The sequence below is a fragment of the Atractosteus spatula genome, chromosome 7 (genome assembly GCF_055471065.1).
Source record: "Atractosteus spatula isolate fAtrSpa1 chromosome 7, fAtrSpa1.hap1, whole genome shotgun sequence".
Taxonomy (NCBI): domain Eukaryota; kingdom Metazoa; phylum Chordata; class Actinopteri; order Semionotiformes; family Lepisosteidae; genus Atractosteus; species Atractosteus spatula.
This window is the reverse complement of record NC_142712.1, coordinates 63,199,571-63,221,375: the sequence shown is the minus strand read 5'-3', so window position 1 is coordinate 63,221,375 and position 21,805 is coordinate 63,199,571. Positions and strand designations below refer to the sequence as shown.

The following is a 21,805-nucleotide window of genomic DNA, read 5'->3' as shown; positions in this document are numbered from 1 at the left end:
ATGCAGAAATCCAGATAATTCCAAAGGGTTCACAAACTACAGTATCTCCCAACTGTATGTGGAAAAAATAGTGAAAACATTTTTTATAAAATACATATTAGTTGTTGATGTATTTTAATATGAGATGCTCAGTAACGGTTAATAAAAGTAATTTGAGCCTGTATTGGGTTGAGCTTTTGTAAAATATTGTTCCGGCCATAAAGTCTCAGTTTGTGTTGATAAATTGATTGTCTATTAATACGAGCTTGTGGACTCACTGTTTCAGATTCAATAGCCAAAGTTTTAGTTTTGCCTTTTCCTTCATGGTGTAAAGCTCTTGAATTCTCCATAGTTTACAGGCTCTCTTCCTGAGATCCTTAAAGCTTGAGTCTAGGTGCAATTCCAAAGTTAGTGCTCAGAGAGCATATTTGAACAAATGTGTCTGGACAGGTGTGAGAGGAGATGCCTTCCTTGAGAGAAAGCATGACCCAGTTCTTTTTTTGTGCACTTGCCAATTCGCGAAGATGACAAGACTGAGCCTGACAGATGTACACAGGACAGTTTCCTCTAAGCACAGCTAATGAAGCAGTTCAAACGGCTGGGCCTCAGGACGACAGTCATTACAAAGCTCTTCTGGATGACTAGACTTTAGGAAAATGTTCTGGTAGGATCATACTAATTTTGTGTATGAGGAGTTTACTAAATTATGTTCTTTAATTGCGTTATCTTCCTCAGCCTTAGATGAACACCATAACTAAAAAAAAAAGGTGAGGTATATATTTACTGTAATGAAACTCAGATTCTTTTCCTTCAGTAAAGAATGTTATGGGTTATCTAGTATGTTGATTTAATAAACTCCTAAAGGTGAACCATTAAGTCTCTGGAGATCAGTGTGTGTGTTAAATTTGTAAGGCTAGATTTGACCAGTTTCTCGTCGCAAGCTGTTTGTTGATTGGCAGATCTTACGTGTCCGTTATGATAAATCTGCTTCTTTGTGGCACATCTCACAGCGACCTAGAGCCTATCCTGAAAGTACAGGATACAGGGCAGGGCTACAGCCTGGACAGGTTACTAAACCATTGCAGGATACACACAATCACACAGGGACGAATTAGATGCACCAATGAACCCAGCCAACCTATCTTTGGAGGGTGGGAAGAAATTGGAGCACCTGGTGAAAACCTGCATGTACCCAGGGAGAACATGCAGACTCCCCACAGAAGGGCCCAAGAACCGCAATCCAGCGGCACCAAGCAGCGCACAACTGAGTCTCTCATCTGGCAAACATGTTTGTGAAAGTACTTTGCCTGTTTAAAACTGAGCAACACTGAACTGGCAAAGTCTTAATAAGCAATAGTTGATCAAATTCAGCCATGTTTTACACTGTAGAATCAATCCCATGAACATCCTAAATTTCCAGAAATCTAAATAAATTGCTTTATTAGATTTATTTTAGGTTTGATGCTTTCTCTCTAACCTTCTGGGAAGTACATGCTTCTGTAGCACTTGTTTCTAAATATCATAGACAAGCTGGGATCTGTATTAGATCATCTTAGTCCTTATCCAGTTCAAGCTGATCATGGGAAGTCCATGTTAACGGAATGCTAAGAAAATCTATACATTCTACAGAAAAGGAGAAAACGTGATATCATAAAGAACTGGCCATTCACATATCAGAAACGTTCTGATGCAAAAAAGAGTAGTTAATGTATGTGTAAATGATTATTTACAAAAAATAATTTCAGTGGTTATTTTTCTTAGTTTATCTATCCTAGCATGTATTGTATCATCCTAGAACTCTTTTGTTCCTTTCAAACAATCGAACTTGTTTCATATTTTTTCTTGACAATAAGATCTAAAATCTTTCCTCGTGTATAAACTTTTTAACAATGGGTAGGGCACTTTGCATTGCGTCTTAACTCAATGAATAATGTCATCTGACAGACAATAATATACTAATTGTCTGCATCAATCTACACAAACCAATGATCTTAATGTTCTCTTTCCCCATCCGCTAATGCAAGTTGGCATGGAGTGAATAAATTGTATCTCTGCAAAATGAAAGACACTGTTTGAGAAGAGTAGAGTTCAAGTTGCTGCGAGGATTATTCATGAAGAGGAGGGCACTTATCCTCTCCCTCCGTTCTCCACTGGGATGGGCATGACAGAACACTATTGTTTGGCAGAACTTTTACAAAGAGTGCCCTGAGTGCGTTTCTGATCTGACCTGTCACACAAACTGCTTGCAGGGAGCACAATTATTTTATTCAGACATGTTGGCTACATTGACAGCATCATGAGAATCTGCCGAGTTAACAGGCCAGTGCACTTGCTCTGGGTTTTAGGCTGAAAGCATTGTTACTCACTCAAGGGGAAAATGGTTCTTTCATAAAGTTTCAAGTCAAAAAGTAGGTGAAGTTTTACTGTATCTGGCAACTAGATTATGGAAGATATTTCAAAGTACCGCGTGAGTGTTGTGGGAAGGTTTTGAATGATAAAGGCCTCTTTCAGACTAGGTTAATACCTAAACCTCTTTTTATTTCTATGCATGACCTTTCCTCATGTACTGTGTAGATCATAAAATCTTTTTTGGCTTCACATATTCACAAAGAAAATACACTGTAGTGTGAACTCAGGCTTTTTCACCCAGTCATTGCAGGACATTGTCATAATCTACATTTCAGTTGTTTAATTGATTTACATTGGGATTCATAAGAAAAATGCTTGTAGCCGTTAGTCCTTTTGATGGTTGGTTGATGAGTTTGTTTTCCTTTGTTTCTCATCTTCAACATCATGTTTTACAAACTGTGTCAGTATTGTGATTTCAGACCCTCTGGTTAAAGGTTTCAACACGTGCCACTATATAATCCTGCCACATTTTGCTTAGGGAACAGAAGCTGGATTTAATGGTCTTTCTATGTTTATTTCAAATTAAGTGATGTATTTCAGTTTAATATAGTTTTTAATTTAATTTAGAAAAATGAAAACGATTACATGACGTATTGAGGAGACTAATAACTGTGAAGGAGCCATTACTTCCATAAGAAGAAAAGAAACTGAGAAGCTGGAGAGCTGTATGATATGTGCAGGGGATAAACGCAATGTTGATCATTTCTTATGTCTAGCAGCCAGAATGTGTAAGTATTCCAAACTTTCAGAAGAGTTCAGCAGAATGTGATCAGCCATATCTTGTTCTTATGTCAACAGCATGTCAGCTGCTCGTCTCAGGCAATTAATTAATCACATTCTTTATTTCTGGAGTCTGGTGGAAGAAAAAAGAAAAACATTACTGCTTGACAGGCCTGGTGAGAGAGCCACACAGATGAGTCTAATCGTTCACACAAACTTGAATTTCAGGCCCACAGGCCCAGGCTCATAGTTGGCTTTGAAATTACAGATCTTTTTTTCTGCTCTCCTCAGCATATAATAGAGTGATAACCAGGAAAATAAATCCAGATGCTCTGCAGATTCCTTTTGGGATATGGAACTTGTTTGCTCTTTAATTCCCCAATAGCTTCTTTGATTTCTTTTCATCTCCATTAATAAGCTGCAGGGTTCGTTTCTTACTTGGTATTAACGAGTCACACACTTCATTTGCCTGATAGCTACCCACCAACTGGTAATAAAACCCAAGCAGGAATTTCAGTCATTCCCATTATAGTCTCCAAGGTTTAGCTGCTCTGTTTTCTGTCACGGCCATGTCACAGTGCCCTAGGCATTAACAGGAATTTTTAGCCCTTTATTTCATTAATATTTCCCTGGTCTCTGACTTTTAGGAATTCACCTAACGGTTCTTCAATGGAGTTTAAATGAGGGATTCAAACCTCTCAAACGATTAGCAAACAGCAGCAGTTGAAAAATTTTATAGTTGATGAAGGCTCTTTTAACTTTTAGGCTATTAAACCCGAGCACTGTAGGAGCCTGCAAGTGCAAACTGGAATTAATTCAACACAAGAAACAACTTCTGTTTTTTCTTTTTTTCTTTTTCAGGCTCTTAAGGGGAAAATGAATTAATGACAGTTTGAGAACATGAACACGTTTTAGAAAAGGCAATAAATGCAGCAAAAATAATTTTGCTGCTTCTTATTTAGGGCAGAAATTGCACAGAATCCGTACATGAGAACACATTTTTTTGTTGCAAAATTGCACACAGTGCCTGGGGGAGGGGAGATTGGAGAGTCTACAGGCCCCTGCCTATCTTCCTGCCTTCCATCTTTAATTGCATTGCCTGAAGTGTCGCACGCTGGAATAATCAGCTAAACGCAGGCAGTGGAAGCTCCTGTGAGAGCATTGTGACCATGCTGCAGAGACACTAAAGCATTGCTGAGGCCTGCTGTCTGTGGGTGAGGGGGGGGGGGGGGGCTCCTAGCTCAGTAAGAGATCCCTCATTGGCCTGGGGAAACAAAAAGCTTAATGTAAAGCCCTACAAGTATATCAAACATAAACACTGAGGAAGGATACTTCATTAGCAAACCCCAAAGGGCGGGGAATGTGAAGTCCATCTATCAAATATATCATAATGCATCTTAGTAAGTGTATAGACACTTTTGACAATTGAAAATTGTACTTCTGAGACATGCTGTAAATCACCAGCTTGTTTAAAACAAAATTTAGTAATCAATTGTTAGAATTATGGTTGGCAAGAATTATTTCAGATGAGGATCTAAATCGTCATTTCATTTCTGTGCTTCTATGTCGGCAATATGCTGTAGTTTCTCTAAGTCTGTAATATAACAGCGGATTCCTAAAGAAGACCAATGTTCAGGAAGTACATTCATTATTCTTTTCACCTACCTTTCATTGCAAGTCAGAGTTTGAGTTCTGACACAGCATAGCGGAATTGGTAGCACATGGAATTGTTGAATTACTGATGGCTGTTTCTGCCCTGACATCAGATTTCAGCGATTGTGTATTCTTATTACCAAAATTGGCTTTCAAAGGCTACATCCAGTAGACAGCCCATTCATACAGCTCACTCATTAGCTGTTATCTTCAATTTGTCTCTTGCTGTACACTTTGCCATGCGCACTGAAAGCACATGAATTCCTGGAATACATGCTGCTTTTCAAAAAGATAAATCTGAAGGACTGAATATTATTCTAAAGATATGTCTGCTTGTGCCACTTTTATGACCATGTTTTGTCTGGTTATCTACAGAACCATTCGTATTTGTCACATCTCTTGGAAGGAGCGAGAAATACTATAAAAATATTTTGTTTTGCAAGTAAAATTTAGATGTGTCAACAGAGAGGCATAGATTTTAGTCGAGAGACAGACATACAACTCAAGCAGATACTTTTTTTATTACTGTCATTACTTAGTAATACTGAAGTACCACACATACCTAACATGGCAAAAGAACAGAGAATGCAAAGGAGTTCACACAAATAATCACAGACATCCCATGCTTGTGGCTAGTGTAGGAACAACTAAGACACAAACACACAGTGGGTTAAGGAAGAATCCCATGTTTACACTGTATGACTCTGCTGTTGTACTTCGAAACAACGCAATGATTTCGAATGGGGAACTTCATGACTTGAGCTTCCTTCATCTTGTCCCCATCGCTGTCTGCTGGTCCACAAACTTTACTCCCGTACGTAAATCCGTGTGCAAACTACATCATCTGCGCCGAAGGTCTGCAAAGCAAGCAGAAGGATAAGGGTTGGATATTTCTGCTGATTGTATTAAAAACATCAACCACATTCACCCTTCACTGTAAGGACGTACAACTGAATTTCAATGGTTTGGTTTCTTTATGATAGAACAAAAATTGAAAAAGTGCAGGTTTATTTTTCTTACTAGGAAAGTGAGACAGCTGTTTTACCCATCATTTGGATGTGGCTAAATATGTTCCCCAGGTTCAAGGATGAGGATTGTGTTATCCTTTTGACCTAAACCTGACATGGCTTCTGGCTTTGTCTCTGTTATTGTAGTTAATGTTTTTGGTGACTTTTCAGTCAGTTACGAAGGATCATCTTCGAGCCATGTACTTAAGGATTTGATGTTTCCCAAAGTTTTAAGAAACCCAATAGTCAGCAGGTTCTATCCAGTTTCTGACATTAAAATCTGCCCCCTTGCTTTTTTATTAGTGATTGCATTCTTTTATAAAATCTGTGTCCTTTGAAAGATGCAACATTGCTGTTGTGTTCTCTCATGTCTGTGTACTTGAACTGAGTTATTCACACTTGTGCTAGGACAGTCTTAGACTTGCCTGTTTGGTGCTAACCCTCTATAGACAGTTTCACCATTTCACATGATCTCCCGGTCACTAAGGCTTGTCATTTCCATTTACACGTCACTCATTCTGTATTTTAGCTACACAGGGAGAAATTAGTGTTGCACTTCTCTGCAAACAAAGATTCCCAGAATTGCTCAACACAACAATTTTACAGTTGAGCTTTGGAAAGAATGACAAAGTTACCCGGCCCCTCGAAGAGAGGAGGGTATCAGATATTTGAGATTCTTTTTTATTGTCTTAAAGAATTGAGATGTATATTGGAAAAATGTGATTAAAGTCTACAAGCTCCATTCGTCATAATAATAAAGTAATAGTGATGATAAGCTCATAAAAGAGAAGGTGAAGGGAGGAAGTAGATTAGCTAAAGCAATATTTTAAAACAGAATTTAGGTAATTCCAGTGATAAAATGTCCACAGCCCTGAGACCAGTATATCACTACAAGGTATCCCAAAAAAGTACATGGAGAGACTCCATATTCTGCCTTTTGTCATGTTCAGTCCTTAGTTTGATGTATCAAGTTGCAAAGCAAAAACACTTTTGCATACAAGGATATTGGGATTTACTGAAGTGGGAGAAAGCAGGAAGATGGGATGAACGCATTTTTAGGACCAAGCGGCCAAGACGACAGTGCTTTTGAAGAGGAAGACAGAAGAGCAAGCGCTCGCTAGCCGACACCACAGACTTATTGTGAAAAGTGCCAGGAGAATAGCGGCCAACTAGATGGAGCATCTGCACGTCACCACACAAGTGCGAGGCAGGAAATGGTCTGAAATGTCACGCAGCTTTAAAGAATTGCATTTAGATGAGCCATCTGCTCTGCGGGAGCGCCCTGGGAGACATTACCGAGGGGAGCAGCAGGGTTGCACCACCGTCACTTTACAGAGGCAGTTCCAACGTGATCAATTAACCACATTAACACTGGCAGGCAAGGGCCAGATCTGCACGGCATCAGTGGTTTAATGCACCCAAACTACTTCATGGTGCAAAAATACTGTGGGACCTGGATCAAAGCCACCCTGAGAGCAGGAGTTAAATTGCCAGCTTGGCATTTCTTTAAAAACCAGGTGGATCTTGAGGATGAGTATTTTTTATACTTAATGAATTCCATCTTAAGGTTCATCCATCTTAGCTGACCAGTTTCTGGTTTGCTTGTTGTAACTAGACATGTCCAGCTGGGAGAATCAATCCTACAGTTATTGATTTCCCACTCCTTTGAAATCTCTGTTTATCCGTCTCTTCGAAAGAATCAAATATGGATTTTTTTTTCGCTCACATTATTAAAATGTCTTTGGCACTGCAGCATGGTAAGTTTTTTTAATGTCCTTGGACTTTGTTTGTGTTTCGGTTTATGAAGTGACATGAAAGATGCAGTCGCTGTTATCTTAAGAAAATCTGGCAGAATGTTTCTTAAGAATGTTTTTGTATGCCCACATAAAACTTAAAAGCTGTTTTAAAAGCTGACACAATCAGGGGATGAATTTATGGCATCCAGGTAAGTTAACGTACCTGGTCCTTATTGAGTGGATTAGGACAGTTTGTAGGTTCATGCAAAGATCCTGAGAACTTGGGATCAAGCGTTACAAATCATGCCTCCAGTTTTTCATCCTTTGCAATGAACTATGTGGCTCTATTTGTTAAATTTATCTGGAACTTTAGTGCCAGAGATCAGCTTAGAGGCAGGAAGAGGCCCCTGTTTTTCTATTTCGCTTTTGTGTGATTCAAAGTTTATTTTTATTAGAAATCATTTTACACCAGATTTAGAAGTTGGCACAGAATGGATGCAGGGCCCGAGGGCACTACATATTACAGTTAATACACATACTGTACCAGTAAAGGAGATAGCTGCAATTCATGACAAATGTACTGCATTTAGTCCTGTTTCAGCACAAATAAATTCTAAATGGTCTTGAATAGTAGAAGTTGTTTTTTTTTTTATCATGGGAATTTTGAAATTTTGAACCAAGTTCTGCTCACCAATAAAATTCTGTCTGATGTGACATGTCTGATGTGTGTAACAATACTTAACAATATGAAATGTCAGGATGTCAAAGCTTTTAGCTGGAAAGAAAACTGCACTAGAAGGTGACCACTTCTGGAATGAAGAACACTGCATTTACGCTCTTCCTTCTTCTCTGATCAAAGTGTCTTGCCTCTTTTAGCAGCTTTTAAAAGTATGAATGTGGAAAGAAATTTGGAGAAAATGTATGCCAAGAAATCTGGGTATGGACTGATAAAAAAAGGTGATGTTATTATTTATTGCTTTGGCTGATGCCTTTATCCAAGCGCCAGAAGTTTTTGTTTTGTATATACTGCCCATGTGACTTCCATGTGATAATTAGAGCTGTGCTAAAGACAGTTATTTTTGAACATTTTTCACTGCAGCGTTTCCAATTCTCCACACTTAAATTTGTTTGCAGAGTTACAAAGTTGCTTATCCTCATACCCTTTTTATACTCTTTACATACTGTTGGGACTTTATATAGAGATCTGCAAATGCAGTGTAGTCTTGTGATGTCTTGGTACTGTAACTTCCAAAACTGGCTTGGTTTTGGTATCTTACAGCACAATCACACAGAGTCACCTTGTGACGACTTTGATACAGGTAGGGAACTTGTCCTTTTTCCAAAATTAAAGAGTATTCTCAAACACTGAAGTAGAACAGAGGCATGCTTGACATATCTTAATTTTCAGTCAATGGCTAATACTGCAGTTTGCACCAAAATATTGTAAGAATCACTAAATGATCACAAATTCAATACAAAAGTTAATCAGTCATAACAGTTTCAGTCATGACTTAAACACGAACACAGCTGGTAGATTGGAGCAATAGCTTTTTGCCAGAAAATCTGTTTGTGATTGTAGATGAGCCTTTGTTGAAGTTTAATTTCAGATCAGATTTCAACCCTGGGCATGCAGAACACAAAATATGCCACTCATATAAATCAAATATAATATATTTAGGTGGAAAATTAAGATTTATTTTCAAATCTGAGTTAAACATTATCATTGTTTTTATGGTGTATTTCTGTGGGAACTAAAGAAATAGAGACTTGATCCACCACACTGATGTATTTATTGCTTTAAATGTAATATCTTGTATATTGTATAGAATGTAAGAATATGCAGTGTTTAAATGCATATTGCATGGGTTTTGTAGAAATCATCATTATTTATTTCCCAACCGGAGGATTTCGGATTAAATAATGAGCATATCTCTAGTGCTAATAAAATAGTGTCTGCAACCCAGGAATTGAAAATCACACACTGTATTTTGGTTCCATTTAATGTTTCCCATCTGGTCTATAAAAAAACAGCAGATGTGTACAACCTCTAAATTCTATAACTAAAGTAGACAGAAATCAATTACATCTAATCAGACCAGGAAAGTGAGGGAACCAAGCATAGACTGAGGTCATCGTGATGGACACCTGAAGAGTAAAAATAGTGAAGCCCCACTGAAGTTCCAAAGGCTCAGTGGCCAAAAGAGAATTATATTATTGCAGCCACATTGCGCTGTGGCCTGGGAAGGATTTTAGCCAAAAGTTTGGCCTCCTGATTTTTGCTCACAGTTTCTGCAAGAAATTACCTTCTGGTGAAAGGCAGAAAAGCCATAGGTATATAGTGATTAGAATAAGTGCTTCCTCATTACTAGTATTTCTTCTGTTAACTGGAACATCTTAATAGCTGGTATGTGCTTGAAATTTAATGCAGCATAGTGCTTCTGAGTGCAATATAGTGGAAAGGTTGCACACTCACTGATGGAGAGAGACAAGACATATAGAAGCACCAAAACAAAACTTTCTTTTAAAATATATTTCTGGCCCTGTGGTGACAGCTGGGCTGCTCGGAAGTTCATTCAGGAAGAAGTGTCTTTACAGATGCATAGTCTGTTTAACAGTTTCTGTACATCCAAATCTTTTTTACCCAAAGAAATTTGGACACATTAGTATTCAATGTCTCAGCCTGCAGAAGCAATCTAGTCATGCTTTCCCAGAGAATGGCGTACCAGTCAAGCACATTGACATCACATCATCTCTGCTAGACCATGCATGGAAAAACACAGAGACGTTTTTGTACTTCTAAATAGTTAAAATCAGTTCCAAAAAAGTAACAGAGCTTACGACATAAGTTTGGAAAAATCCAATCTTCCAGGAAATCTGGAAACTGGACAAATGTGAAAAAAGCAGTTCCAACACACTAAATCTGAATAAAATGTATAATATTACAATACATTGTACTTTCTTAAGTAGTCTGAGCCATGCAAGTACACTTACAAAGTGCATAAGTCCTATGTGCAGTAATGGTGAACACTGGTAGTAGTTACAGATAACAGCTCTTACCAAGATAAGTTCACCCCCCCTCAGTTCTCTTGTCCAGTAAGTTTTTGGACCATCTCCATCCAATAGCGTCTGCTTGCAATAGATCTTATTTTCATTCTCCCAAGTCGGCAGGCTCTGTGGGCAAGAGAACAATCAGCTAAGCGTGATGCCACATACTTGACATCCCAGCAACACGAACACAGGATCTGAGAGAATGAGTCGAGCCAGGATGCCTTCATTAATTGAGAGACGCAGACAGGAGACCATGTGATAGATGGGCAACAGTATTCAGCTTCACAATACAGCCCCCTCCTCTCTAGACAAGCCTTCGTTCAGGATCAGCAGCTGCTCTTGGGACCATTTCAAACTACTGTGCTGGCCTGTGTCTAATCCATATCGGGTTTGTGCGATATGAATGCCTAAAATGGCTTTCATGATGTGAAACTCAAGAGCTTTATTAGTCCTCAAAGCCACAACAATACCCACCTGCTCAGCTGGAGACCTAAATGTGAACATTTCTTGCAGTTCTTAAGTAGTACATATCAAAACTCACAAGTTTACATTACAGACCTAAATGGCTTCATTAATGCTGATCTGTGCAGTATGGTGTCTTATTTTTGTACCTGAATAATTGTGAATCAAGATTATGTTATAAAGGTCAAACTAACCCACTTTAAATAACCTTTCATTTGAAGTATATGAAGCAATTAGTACTATTAAACCTGGAAATTGATTTAACTTCAACATGGTGCACTCATGTTGTATGTTTATCTTTTTGATTTAGTTGAATTAATTCTGCATTCATGATTATTTAGCCACTATCATCAAGTGAGAAAATGTTATCTTTTGTGAAAAGTGTAAGTGTTCTGTGTAAGGGTCAGTCAATAAAGCGCATTCCTTCATCTGATATATAGTAAAAGGAATCGTCTCTAAATTGTTTACAAAAATGCACTGGTTGAGTTCAGTACAGAAAAAAATACAGGTGAAATAATTTTTAGATTTCTAATTACTTTCCAGAAACTCAAAAGCGAATCTGGCACTTTATTAATTAATACATTAATAAAAACTGATAATTAATCAAAATCAAAAGATTACTTGATGCGTAAAATCAATGACTGTATTTGTTTTATTAAATTTGTGCAACATTCCTCTGCTATTGAGCGAACAATATACAGTGACTTCAAAAAGTATTTCTGCACCATAATCATCAGGCCTTGATTATTGCATATCTGCAATTGTACTTAGACGTAGACAATTACTTTGTTGTTTAACCATTGTTGATTTATTTATGAATTAGATTTTACCATCCACTTCATGAGCTGTTTTGTGCGACTCCAGTGAGCATTTTAGTTTAACAGGGAAAGAAACACTTACTGCAGTCTTCATATTTCACAGCTGTTTGTCCAGTTACAGTTTTGTTTTTCATTTTACCTTTAAATCTTTGAGGGGTTCAGATGTTTGTTTTAAAAAGACCTTTCAACCAAGGGTACAAAAGGGCTAAGAAATTAATCTTGTACACTGCCCTGAGTCAAGAATGTTTTGTCTACATTCCAAAAAAGTATACTTGATGATTTACTGTCTTCATCTGTAAAAAATGGATAGAACTCCATGTTTATGTGATAGAATTGAAAAAAGCTTATACTTTAAAAGCAATACTTTCTAAAATGAGATATATCAGCATTTAAGGAAAGCAAAGGTTAAAGTTGTAATATTTAAAAATTCTGTAAAATCTATTTCTTTAACCAGTGAACAACGTTTGCATTTGGTGAGCTGGTGATGGAGCTGAGTAACACAGCTCATGGAATTTCAGTTTGGTTTCATCATCCACTGCAACGCTCCATAAAAAATTCAGTTTCCTGCTGTAAAAAAAAACCAGCACATAAGGATTATTTTCTGCTTTTTTTTCTTTTCTTTTTGGCCTCCTGAGAACATCTTCTCAGATTTAGCTTTTTGCAGGCATACCGCAACATACCAGGAAAGAGGACTCTGAAAGTCTGAAAGTTTCATTTGAAGTCCTGGCCGTCAGGTTTGTACAGTCGCTCTTCTCTGAGTCTGCCTGATCAGAATGTTAATCAACATATCAAAGATTGAGGTGCAATTTGTAATCCCCCTGTGCCCATCTAATGAAACATTTAAATACAATGTCAAAAACCACTTTATTGTAGTTTTTGCTTTCTTCTTCACTTTCAAACCCAGTGAAAGTCAATTATCCTCATGTGTTTCCCCCAGATATTTCTCAGTCACTTCAAGGATCAGTACTATCTAAATGACCACATTCAGACTAGACACTTCCATTATGTGAAACCTGCCAATTTATTGTACAGTATACACATGGATACAATCCTAGTATCAGAGATTTACATTGTTTTGGCAGATGGCAGAAAACACAAGATACAAAGAGTCCCCCACCTCATTTAAATAGTGCTAATGGACCACCTGGGGCCCAATGTATTAATATAGAGAGATGTATTAATTTTTTTTTGGAAAGGAAGGAAGTAGTATGTTTTGTCTATGCTTATAATAATCTTGCCATTTTCCTGGAAATAATTTATATGTTCATACATAAGGGGGAAAACAGTATTTGTGTATTTAACGTCAATTTCTTAAGGATTTTTAGATTTAAAAAACAATTGTCTCTTCAATTCTGATTTTGAAAATAAGTTACATTTTATAAATGCATCTGTTATATACAGTAAGTGAAAATGATAACACCCCTGTGAGTAAATGTGTGTTAGGCCTGCATTGTGTCTGTATGACAGATCTTGTGAGTGGATTCCCATCATGTGTCAATTGGGAACGAGTGTGTTGCACACACCACCTGCACTGCTGCCTGCAGAAGTCCCAATACAACACAACTTTTTAACTCTTTTATGCAAATTATATTTTCCTACCGTGTCATGGAAATGAAGATTAGTGTGTATTATGTGCCTCTGTATTTCAGTGGGATTTGTCTTTTCTCAAAACCATAAAGGGAAAATGAATCTTGCAGTCAGCATTGATGTGTACAACACACCGGACGTTCAGGGCAGACATTTTGAGGTCCTTTGAAGTAATTCTGTAAGATTCAGATTACCCTTTGTTCCCAGCTGCAGGTGAGTAATGCTGGAATCTGTCTCTATAGCAACCAACAGGGCAGATTTATGAAGTCGCTCCTGTTCAATGCACAAAGCTTCTAATTCAGCGAAAGGGAAAAAAAAAGAAATGTTCTCCCTAAATTCCCATCTGAAAAGAATAACATGGCTTAATTAGCTACTTAATACTTAGTACTTAATTATGATTAGCATGCTCCTGATTTTCAGAAAATGTCACTGTACAGTATGATTGTATTGCAGATGAAGGCACGCAGAACACAGCAGAAGGAATGTGACTGCTCGTTTTCAGCAAAGTATGACTGAATGGTGATTTTGAAGACTTAAGGGAGGACACCTGAAATGATGGAGCTGAAAAACAATTTGCATTTTTCAGAAGAAGGTGAAACCCCTCACACAGTTACTTCTAATGAGTGTGTGTGTGAGAGAGAGGGGTTGTTCTGCAGCCTAACACCACAGTGAACCTTGAGGACTGTGTTCGGAAATTTGAATATTATAGTCTTCCCTGTAGAGAGTTTTGAAATCAGACTGCCCTGTAAAATCCCAGAACCCTTAAATCTGCTAGATTAAGAAGTGCACAAATTGGCCAGTATTCACACTTGGAAACTGGGTTCTGACTGATTTGGGTTCTGACCCGCTTGAAACAGATGTAGCCCTTCAGAGGCTAATCAGAGAGCTTCAGAAACTCTGTGATTTAGTTCACATTTGCTGGCTGTAGCTCCACTAAATGTGCTGCTGACTCTGTCCCCAGGCGCGAGGGCTGAGGAAACAGATCGGATTAGAATGTCACGGATGGACCCCAGGCTGCAGTGTGGTTATCAGTACAGGCTGAAGGCTTTTATTGCTCCCTTGTCCCTTGATTATTCAGTATGTGTCAGAGCTCGAAGGCAAAGCCAAGCAGATCTCACTGAGTTACAGTATGTAGTGCTGGCAAAACAACAAGCCAGGAAGGCAAACTACACAATGATGTCCACTAATGTTCCATTACTTCATGCAAAGCTGAATTTAAGTGATGGTGGGATTTCTTGTTTTTCACAATTTTAAGCCTTGTTTAGACTTGTTTAGAATGTAAAGAGTGGAAAAAAAACAATTGTCTACATTTCAGTGGTTGGGGGAAGGGGGGGTTGTTATTCACACATTTCTGCCAGAATTGATCATGTTGTTCAACACTGACTCAAGTTCCTGTGATCAGTACTAGAATTCAGGCTCAATTATACTGCTCACAGTCAGCTGTACTGCACATTTACGGGATGAAGTGGGATACCCAGTGGAAATCTCACATGTGCAGCCTGCTCTGACAATTAAGGTGATGTGCAGGTATGATAAGTACTCAAAACATGTAGCAGTGAAGGTCATTAGGAGGATTATAATAATAATAATAATAATAATAATACCTGGCATGTATATACAGTAACTCTTCACATCCCATTTCACTTCACATACAGTATATGAGGGGGCCAATTTCATCCACTACTGAAGTACTGCGTCTATCTGGGCGATGTACAGCAGTCATTTTGTGTCCACAGTCACACTGCACAGTGGATCAGGCGGAGAGAAGTGAGAAATAAGTTTAGCATCTCAATGAAAGAGGAAATTTAGGTAAGTTAAGCTGTGCGAGCTGAGGGTAGGGTTTAGCTTATGAACAGTACCAAGTTACAACCTAGGTTTAACTTCTCATTCAAAGGACACAATCAGCTCCAGTAGTGTCCCTGGTCACTTTACTGGAGCATTAATAATTGGGGCACACAGTGGTTTAAATTCTCCTCTTGCTCTGCATGTTAGGTATATATCTGTGACTGAAACTTCACAGGTTAATACAGCAAAATGTCTTGCAAATATAAAGGTGCAAGAATTATAACGAAGAATTATATGTGCTTTTGGACAAGTCTGGGAAAAGAAATGACTGACTAGGACATATTTTTGGATGTGTTACCTCATATATTGTAGTCCTGATCTAGTGGGTGCACCAACAAAAAGAAAATCAAACTCCTAGCTTTTTTCAAAATAGTATGGAAGCCCGTTTCCGCCAGGTAGCACAAAAAAACGCGCTATGGTATCTCAGAATTCCGACTTTATATCTCACATTTGCGACTTCGAATTAGCCCACATTTCATTGTCCTTCTGTTATTGCAACGGATTCGGGTTCTAGGGTTTGTGCCCTCGCCGCTCCCGCCCTACTTCACTGCATGGGCTCGAACCCGGGTCTTGGCAGCTGAGCTAAAGAAGACCTTCTTTTTTAAGTAAAAAAAGGACATACAATGGAAATATGTAAAAAGTATAAGTATTCAGCTTTTATAATTGTGATTTCCTCTGGATGTGAAGTGTCTATTTCTGTATCTTATTTCATATTCTGTCTCCGTTTTTTAATTTCTGGTGTTTAAAAACTTTTTTAAAAAGCCCACCGTCCACTATTCCATCGGGGTACTATGGAAACCTCACTGGCGGAAATGGGATTCCATAAAAATTAGTGTAATTAATTTGATTTTTATCAGGGCACTGTACAAGACAAGTCTTCAGGCCTATAGATCCTATGATCCTGTACGATGTATGAATGTAGTATAACGGAACGGCTGACATACAGGTTGTACGATCTGGTTGCAGTGTGGTGACGCCACCGCCCTCCCCTGCACATAACAGGGCTGCTGGCCGCCGGGGCTACAGAAAGTGTTCTTTAGTTCAGCTGGCAAGACCCGGGTTCGAGCCCATGCAGTGAAGCAGGGTGGGAGCGGCGAGGGCACAAGCCCTAGAACCCGAATCCGTTACAATAACAAAAGGACAGACAATGAAATATGGGCTATTTCGAAGTCACAAATGTGAGATGCAGTATAAAGTCGCAATTACGAGATATAATGTCGTAATTCTGAGTTTTTAAGTCGCAATTCTGAGATATAAAGTCGCAATTCTAAGTTACTTAGTCGGAATTCTGAGATACCATATATACCATACCGTTTTGTTTTACTCCCTGGCGGAAACGGGCTTCCATAAAATAGAGAAAGAGGTTAATTTTTACAAAATACTGAAATTGTAAAAATTCTTATTGGTTTGGAATTGCCAGTTGTTTTAAGATTCGGCTCTCTTGCAATGGGTAGTGTGCTCAGTCAGGAGAGAACGAGACATGTCAGAATGGTCTGCTTACACACCCAGAGCTTGAGAGCGCTTGGGGGAATGGCATTCTCTCACTGGGGTTGCTACAAGCCTGCAGGCACCCAGCAGGTCACAAGAATCCCTACTGGGCTGCAAAATCTATAAGAACCAGCTCATCTGACCCTTGTCAATTAGTTACCACTGTCACAACCAGCTACTGACATGACACAGGTTTGAATTCATAACATCTGGGCTGCAGAGCTTAACCTGCAGTCCAAACGAGCCTGATTGAGTTGCTCAGGAGCACAAAATGTTTATTTTTTTAGGACTTTAGTAGACTTGTTCTTGAAACAAACAAAAACAAGGCAATTGAGCAAGGATTTTCAAAGTGCTGAATTTTCTTTTTACAAAAATGCCTAATGTCCCTCTGGCAGAAACTAGGACCAAAAAATATAAACTTACCACCTGGAATATGTTCCTTTCTTTCCTTTCCAGTGCCCATCCTATTGTAGGCTTGACATAGAAACCTTTGATGGCTATATGAATGAGGACAGTGAAGTGGGTCCTTTATATTACCATTGTGGATGGTGAGTATGACCAGTTTAACATGTCATTATTAAAGCCCTTGGGCTCTTATTCACTCTTCCCGCTGAACAATGGTAAGAAGTACAGAGGTCAAGTGGCTTGTCCTGTGTGTCATGCTGTGTGCTTCACTTTGATCAGCTGGTGTTCATATGTGCCCAGGAAAAGCTCTGTCAATCTTATGAGAAGGACATGGAGATGATCATAATGGAAGCTTTCCTTTTGAATAACAGTGCTTGTGTAGGTAGGTCATGTAGATATAATGAGGCAGCTCCAAGTGGAGAAATATTCTGTGATTTTTTCATTTATATTTTAAAAAAGGGGCTTTCTGCAGTTTGGCCCCATCCTCTTCACTTCACTTTGATATATCATATCCATGGCATCGCCTGTAAACCACTCCAGAACAGATTGAGGATTGATGTTCCAAATCGCCGTCTGAACTCCATCTAATTCCACCTGATGCACAGTCTAATTGGTGGTCAGTGCAGGGGGCCTCTCTGAGCTTGTGGTCAGTAGGGCTTACTGATGCAACTGACTCAGAATCAATCTCAGTTTATTTTCCTTTGCAAATGATGTAGCTGCTGGACCTACTGTGTCAAAGACTGGCAATCGTCACTGTCCTAATTCACTGTCTCTTTCCAGATTGCAAGCAATAACACGGCAGGACACACTGGGGACACTATTATGGATAATGTGTTTCACAGATGTCAGCCTACCATTGTCGATTGGATCATGGGTCTGCCTTTTCCAACAATTAGTCCAACAATTTTAATCTTTCAGAGAGTATTTTTCAGTTTAGCATTTTTGGGTGGTCCTACTGCTGAATCAGCAGGCTGCTGCCCAGCTGCGTTCAGGAGGCGTAGTGGTTAGTGCTGGTAATCTGCTCTCCGCTGCAGTCTGAGAGGAGCCGGCTTGTCCGCTGTCTTACCCTGCATTTTCTGCCGTCCACCGTCTCCTCCTCGAACTCCTCGCCCACGCGGAAGTTGATCTCAGTGGTGCGGACAGTGGTGGAGGTTTTGATGTAGAACTCCTCCCCGTTCTGCCTGATCTCCACATGGGGCTTGGAAGCAGCCGCCCCGGCCACCTTTCTCAGCATGGCATTCACGCCTAAGTGCGCAGAGCAGTCAGATTAAGAACAAATAACCCAGAAGGGCTGAGGGTAAGAACTGCACGTTCATCTCGACCTGCTTGTCAGCACCTCTCCCTTCTCTCCTGCCTCCCTTTCAGATGAGCAATCCCTATAACCCAGATTCTTCTCAAAAAAAGATTTCTGTGTTTTGTATTGATTGGATGGCTATTACCTTCAAATGCAGAGCATCTCACAATAATGCTGCTCTGTAATAATAGATTACAGAGATTTAATAATTTCATCAACATGCATTGTACATTGCAAGAAGTAAACATTGCACAAAGCCTCTTTATGTTTGAAGTCTCTGGTGTTTTGGGGTATTTCCTTTCATGTATTTTCCATTTCTAAAACCTAAAATTCATAAAGAGTACTGTCCTTCTGGTTTGAATAACTAGAAAGCATGTAACAGAAAGTGCTACTCTGCAGAACAAAGAATAATAAAGTAAACTTAATTGGGAAACATCGAGAAAGAACAGTTTGGATGCTGTCAAAAAGAGAAAAGCTTGATTGCAGTTAACCAAACATGGTTCTTTGAGAAACTCCAACGCCTGCCAGCTTTAAATCATTTAAAATGTATTGTAGATTTTGACTAGAGGAAACATTTGGTTTCTTTATGACAACCTATCAGTAAGAAAGACAAAAAAAAAATTAAATAAAATGAGACAATAAGTGCAAGGCTTAATTATTGTGGTGACAACTAAGGAGTCAGAGACATTTGATGCCTATACAAATAGAGGAGTTTTAAAACATGGAAGAAAAAAAATCTGTCTAGTATAGAGTTGTTTTTAAAGTGGTTTAATGCCCAAGGGAACACTTAGGAAACCCACACTGAGTAGTGGAAAAGCATTTGAGGAATTTTTAAATTGCAGCCCATTTGAGATTGCAAATATTTGACTTTATTAACAATAAACTCAAATTGAACCACACTTGTTTGCTGGAGATGATTGCTTGCGCGTTAGGGGAATCTCAGATGATCAGTGCTGTGTTCTCCTCTTGCCCTGTGACTCAACTAAGAGCATTGACTGGACCTTTACTGTTGTGCTCCCCAGTGAATGTCAAAAGCTTTGAGTCACCCCTGCACACTAAGACAGAGCAAAGTCCTCTGTCACACACCCTTCTCTACAGGCACATCTGCCATTCAGCTGCATTCAGCACCTCAGCCAAGATGGATACAATTACCATATTCCTTCACATATCCATATTAACATATTCCTTTATATCCACTTTTGCTGTGCATTATTTTATGGAGAAAAAAACATCCTAAGTTTTTTTTTTAAGTTTTACTTTTTTTACAGAAAGAAGAGTGGTGATAACATCTTTTCAAACCATGACATTAATGCTCACGTTTGTCTTTGTGCTGTGTCTTTATAGTGAAGAGTAATGCATCAACAAGGCACTACAGCATCAGGATGTAATGAGTTATCATTCGTGTGCCACAATATGTATGACATGGTATGTTATGAAATTGAGAGGTGACGAAAAAGAGTGAAGTGCAGTTGTGGCACCTTCACATTATTTCATCTCTCATCGCTCCAGTCTTTCGTTAGACTCACATGCAAAGAAAACTGGTACTGCGGAATGTCTGTCTTCTCTTTTCCTCTTAAATGCAAAACAGCTTAAATGCAAAACATAAGAACATGGTTTAAGAAGGACCACATTTGTTGTTTTTTGGCAGAGGAGGTACACAAAGCCTGTCACGACTATCTGATTAAATCTGTTTCTTTAAGGCTTACGTTAGAAAATGGCAAAATATTTTTTCGGGCATCTAGCTTTGAGCTGAATTCTTTCCATTAATCATAATCATAAACAGCATTAAGCTGGATCATAATTCCAAAATATTTGCTGTGTAAAGTACTTGAAATACCATGGTTGTTTTATTTTATTGATTAAGTCTATCTTTGGTCACTACTTGGGCATTTCTATCACTAGGAAATAACAAAACTGAAACTTGTTTTGTTTTGCTGAATAAAAGCTTGCTAGATATTAAATTCTCCATATGTGGTACTAATTTTCTTTTCTGAATAACATTTTCTTAAAAAGAACAGTTTGGATAACACCATCTATTGTCTCAGCCACGTATAAATCAACAATCTAACCTCTGACTAGTGCAGTCTCTCTGAAACTGCAGCCTGGTGAGTAATTGATGAAGAACCCCCTTAATAAAAAATACATTATTTGGTTTTAAATCAAGCTAAAAAAACGACTATATTCTTTTTTATGGCTTTTGTGCATTTTTTATTTGTTTTATCTAAACACATTTTAAATGGATGAAGGTTTTTTTATTCTGCTGGAGCATCCTAAAAATCCTGCACACCTATTTGTCTCAGTGCCCGTTTTATGAATGAAGATTTCCATCATAAATTCCTAAGTCTTCAACCTAAGATCTGGAAAAATATCTGTAAAGGTAATCCTAAAGACGGATCTCACAGATATTATCTACAGCCTGTTTAATTAAAGGAAAATATTTCCCATTAATCATTATTGTCTCCCAAATGACAACATATTGTTTGTTTTTGGGGAATCCTCAGCCTTGCTGGTCTAAGGTCTTCTATAAACACATATATGCATACGAACATTTAATGGTTTTGTCCAAAAATAGACAATCAATCAACGAACAGAGGCTATGAATTACGAGACGTGCAACCTTAAGATGGATTTTAGTGATGGGCTAAAAAAAACCCGAAAGGCTTACCAAGTGCTTTCAGAAGTTCATCAAAATTCTCGCTGTGCTTCATTTTCCAGGTCCCAGCAAAGTTGGGCATTTTTGTTTTTTGGAGCTGGTGGGGTTGTCTCTTGTCTCAAAGCTGTGAGGAAAGCGCCTGGTCTTGTGGGCTGATAGAAAGAACCTGCTTCTTAGTGCTTGGTGCTCTGCTCTCTGCTCTTTTGCGCTCCCGGCTCTCTCACTGTCTCACCCCCCTGTCTCTGTCTTTCTCCCTCCCTCTCTCTGCTTCTGCTTCATCTGTGCCACTAGTTATAGCAACTGTCTTGGGTCTGAGTCACAAAGTTCCCTCCCCCCGAAAGCCCTATCCAATTATATAAACAAGGCCCCCGTTAAAGATGTAGCACAATGAGAGGAGCATGTGGAACCCAGATATGTCCTTGTGCTCTTTAACCCTTCCTGGCCATCACAGTTTCAATTCAAGCTTAGTAAATTTGTGTATTTTCCTAGCCTGAATCTGAGTCATAGCGGTAGCATTTCTATAAATCTCGCCTTGATTCACCAGGTCAGTGTAGTGTAACAGTCTCGTCTGATTCAGTCTAGCAGTGAAATGTGTTCAAAGGAAACTCGTATGTGGTGCCAAATGGACACACTCGCTGGTCTCTCATCTGGTTGTAGAGATGTGGAAGTACGTATAGGACACCGCTGTCAGAGCTAGTTAT

General features: G+C 38.8%; 1 protein-coding gene across 1 annotated transcript; it reads right to left on the bottom strand.

Moving 5' to 3' along the window:
* Nucleotides 1-5,257: 5,257 nt before the first annotated feature.
* Nucleotides 5,258-21,377, bottom strand: crabp1a (cellular retinoic acid binding protein 1a). Its single transcript, XM_088920464.1, has 4 exons — nucleotides 21,117-21,377; nucleotides 18,224-18,402; nucleotides 10,562-10,675; nucleotides 5,258-5,618 (listed from the first exon to the last, which is right to left on the bottom strand). The coding sequence occupies exons 1-4, from the start codon at nucleotides 21,184-21,186 to the stop codon at nucleotides 5,568-5,570; spliced, it is 414 nt and encodes a 137-aa protein (XP_088776590.1). The 5' UTR covers nucleotides 21,187-21,377; the 3' UTR covers nucleotides 5,258-5,567.
* Between the last annotated feature and the right edge of the window lie 428 nt (nucleotides 21,378-21,805).

Excerpts from the sequence above, each read along its gene's own strand:
- crabp1a (XM_088920464.1), bottom strand. The coding sequence starts at position 21,186 with ATGCCCAACTTTGCTGGGACCTGGAAAATGAAGCACAGCGAGAATTTT. Across the intron at positions 10,676-18,223 it reads TGGACGGCAGAAAATGCAGG|AGCCTGCCGACTTGGGAGAA; the intron begins GTAAGACAGCGG and ends TCTTGCCCACAG. Across the intron at positions 5,619-10,561 it reads GGGGGGGTGAACTTATCTTG|ACCTTCGGCGCAGATGATGT; the intron begins GTAAGAGCTGTT and ends CTTGCTTTGCAG.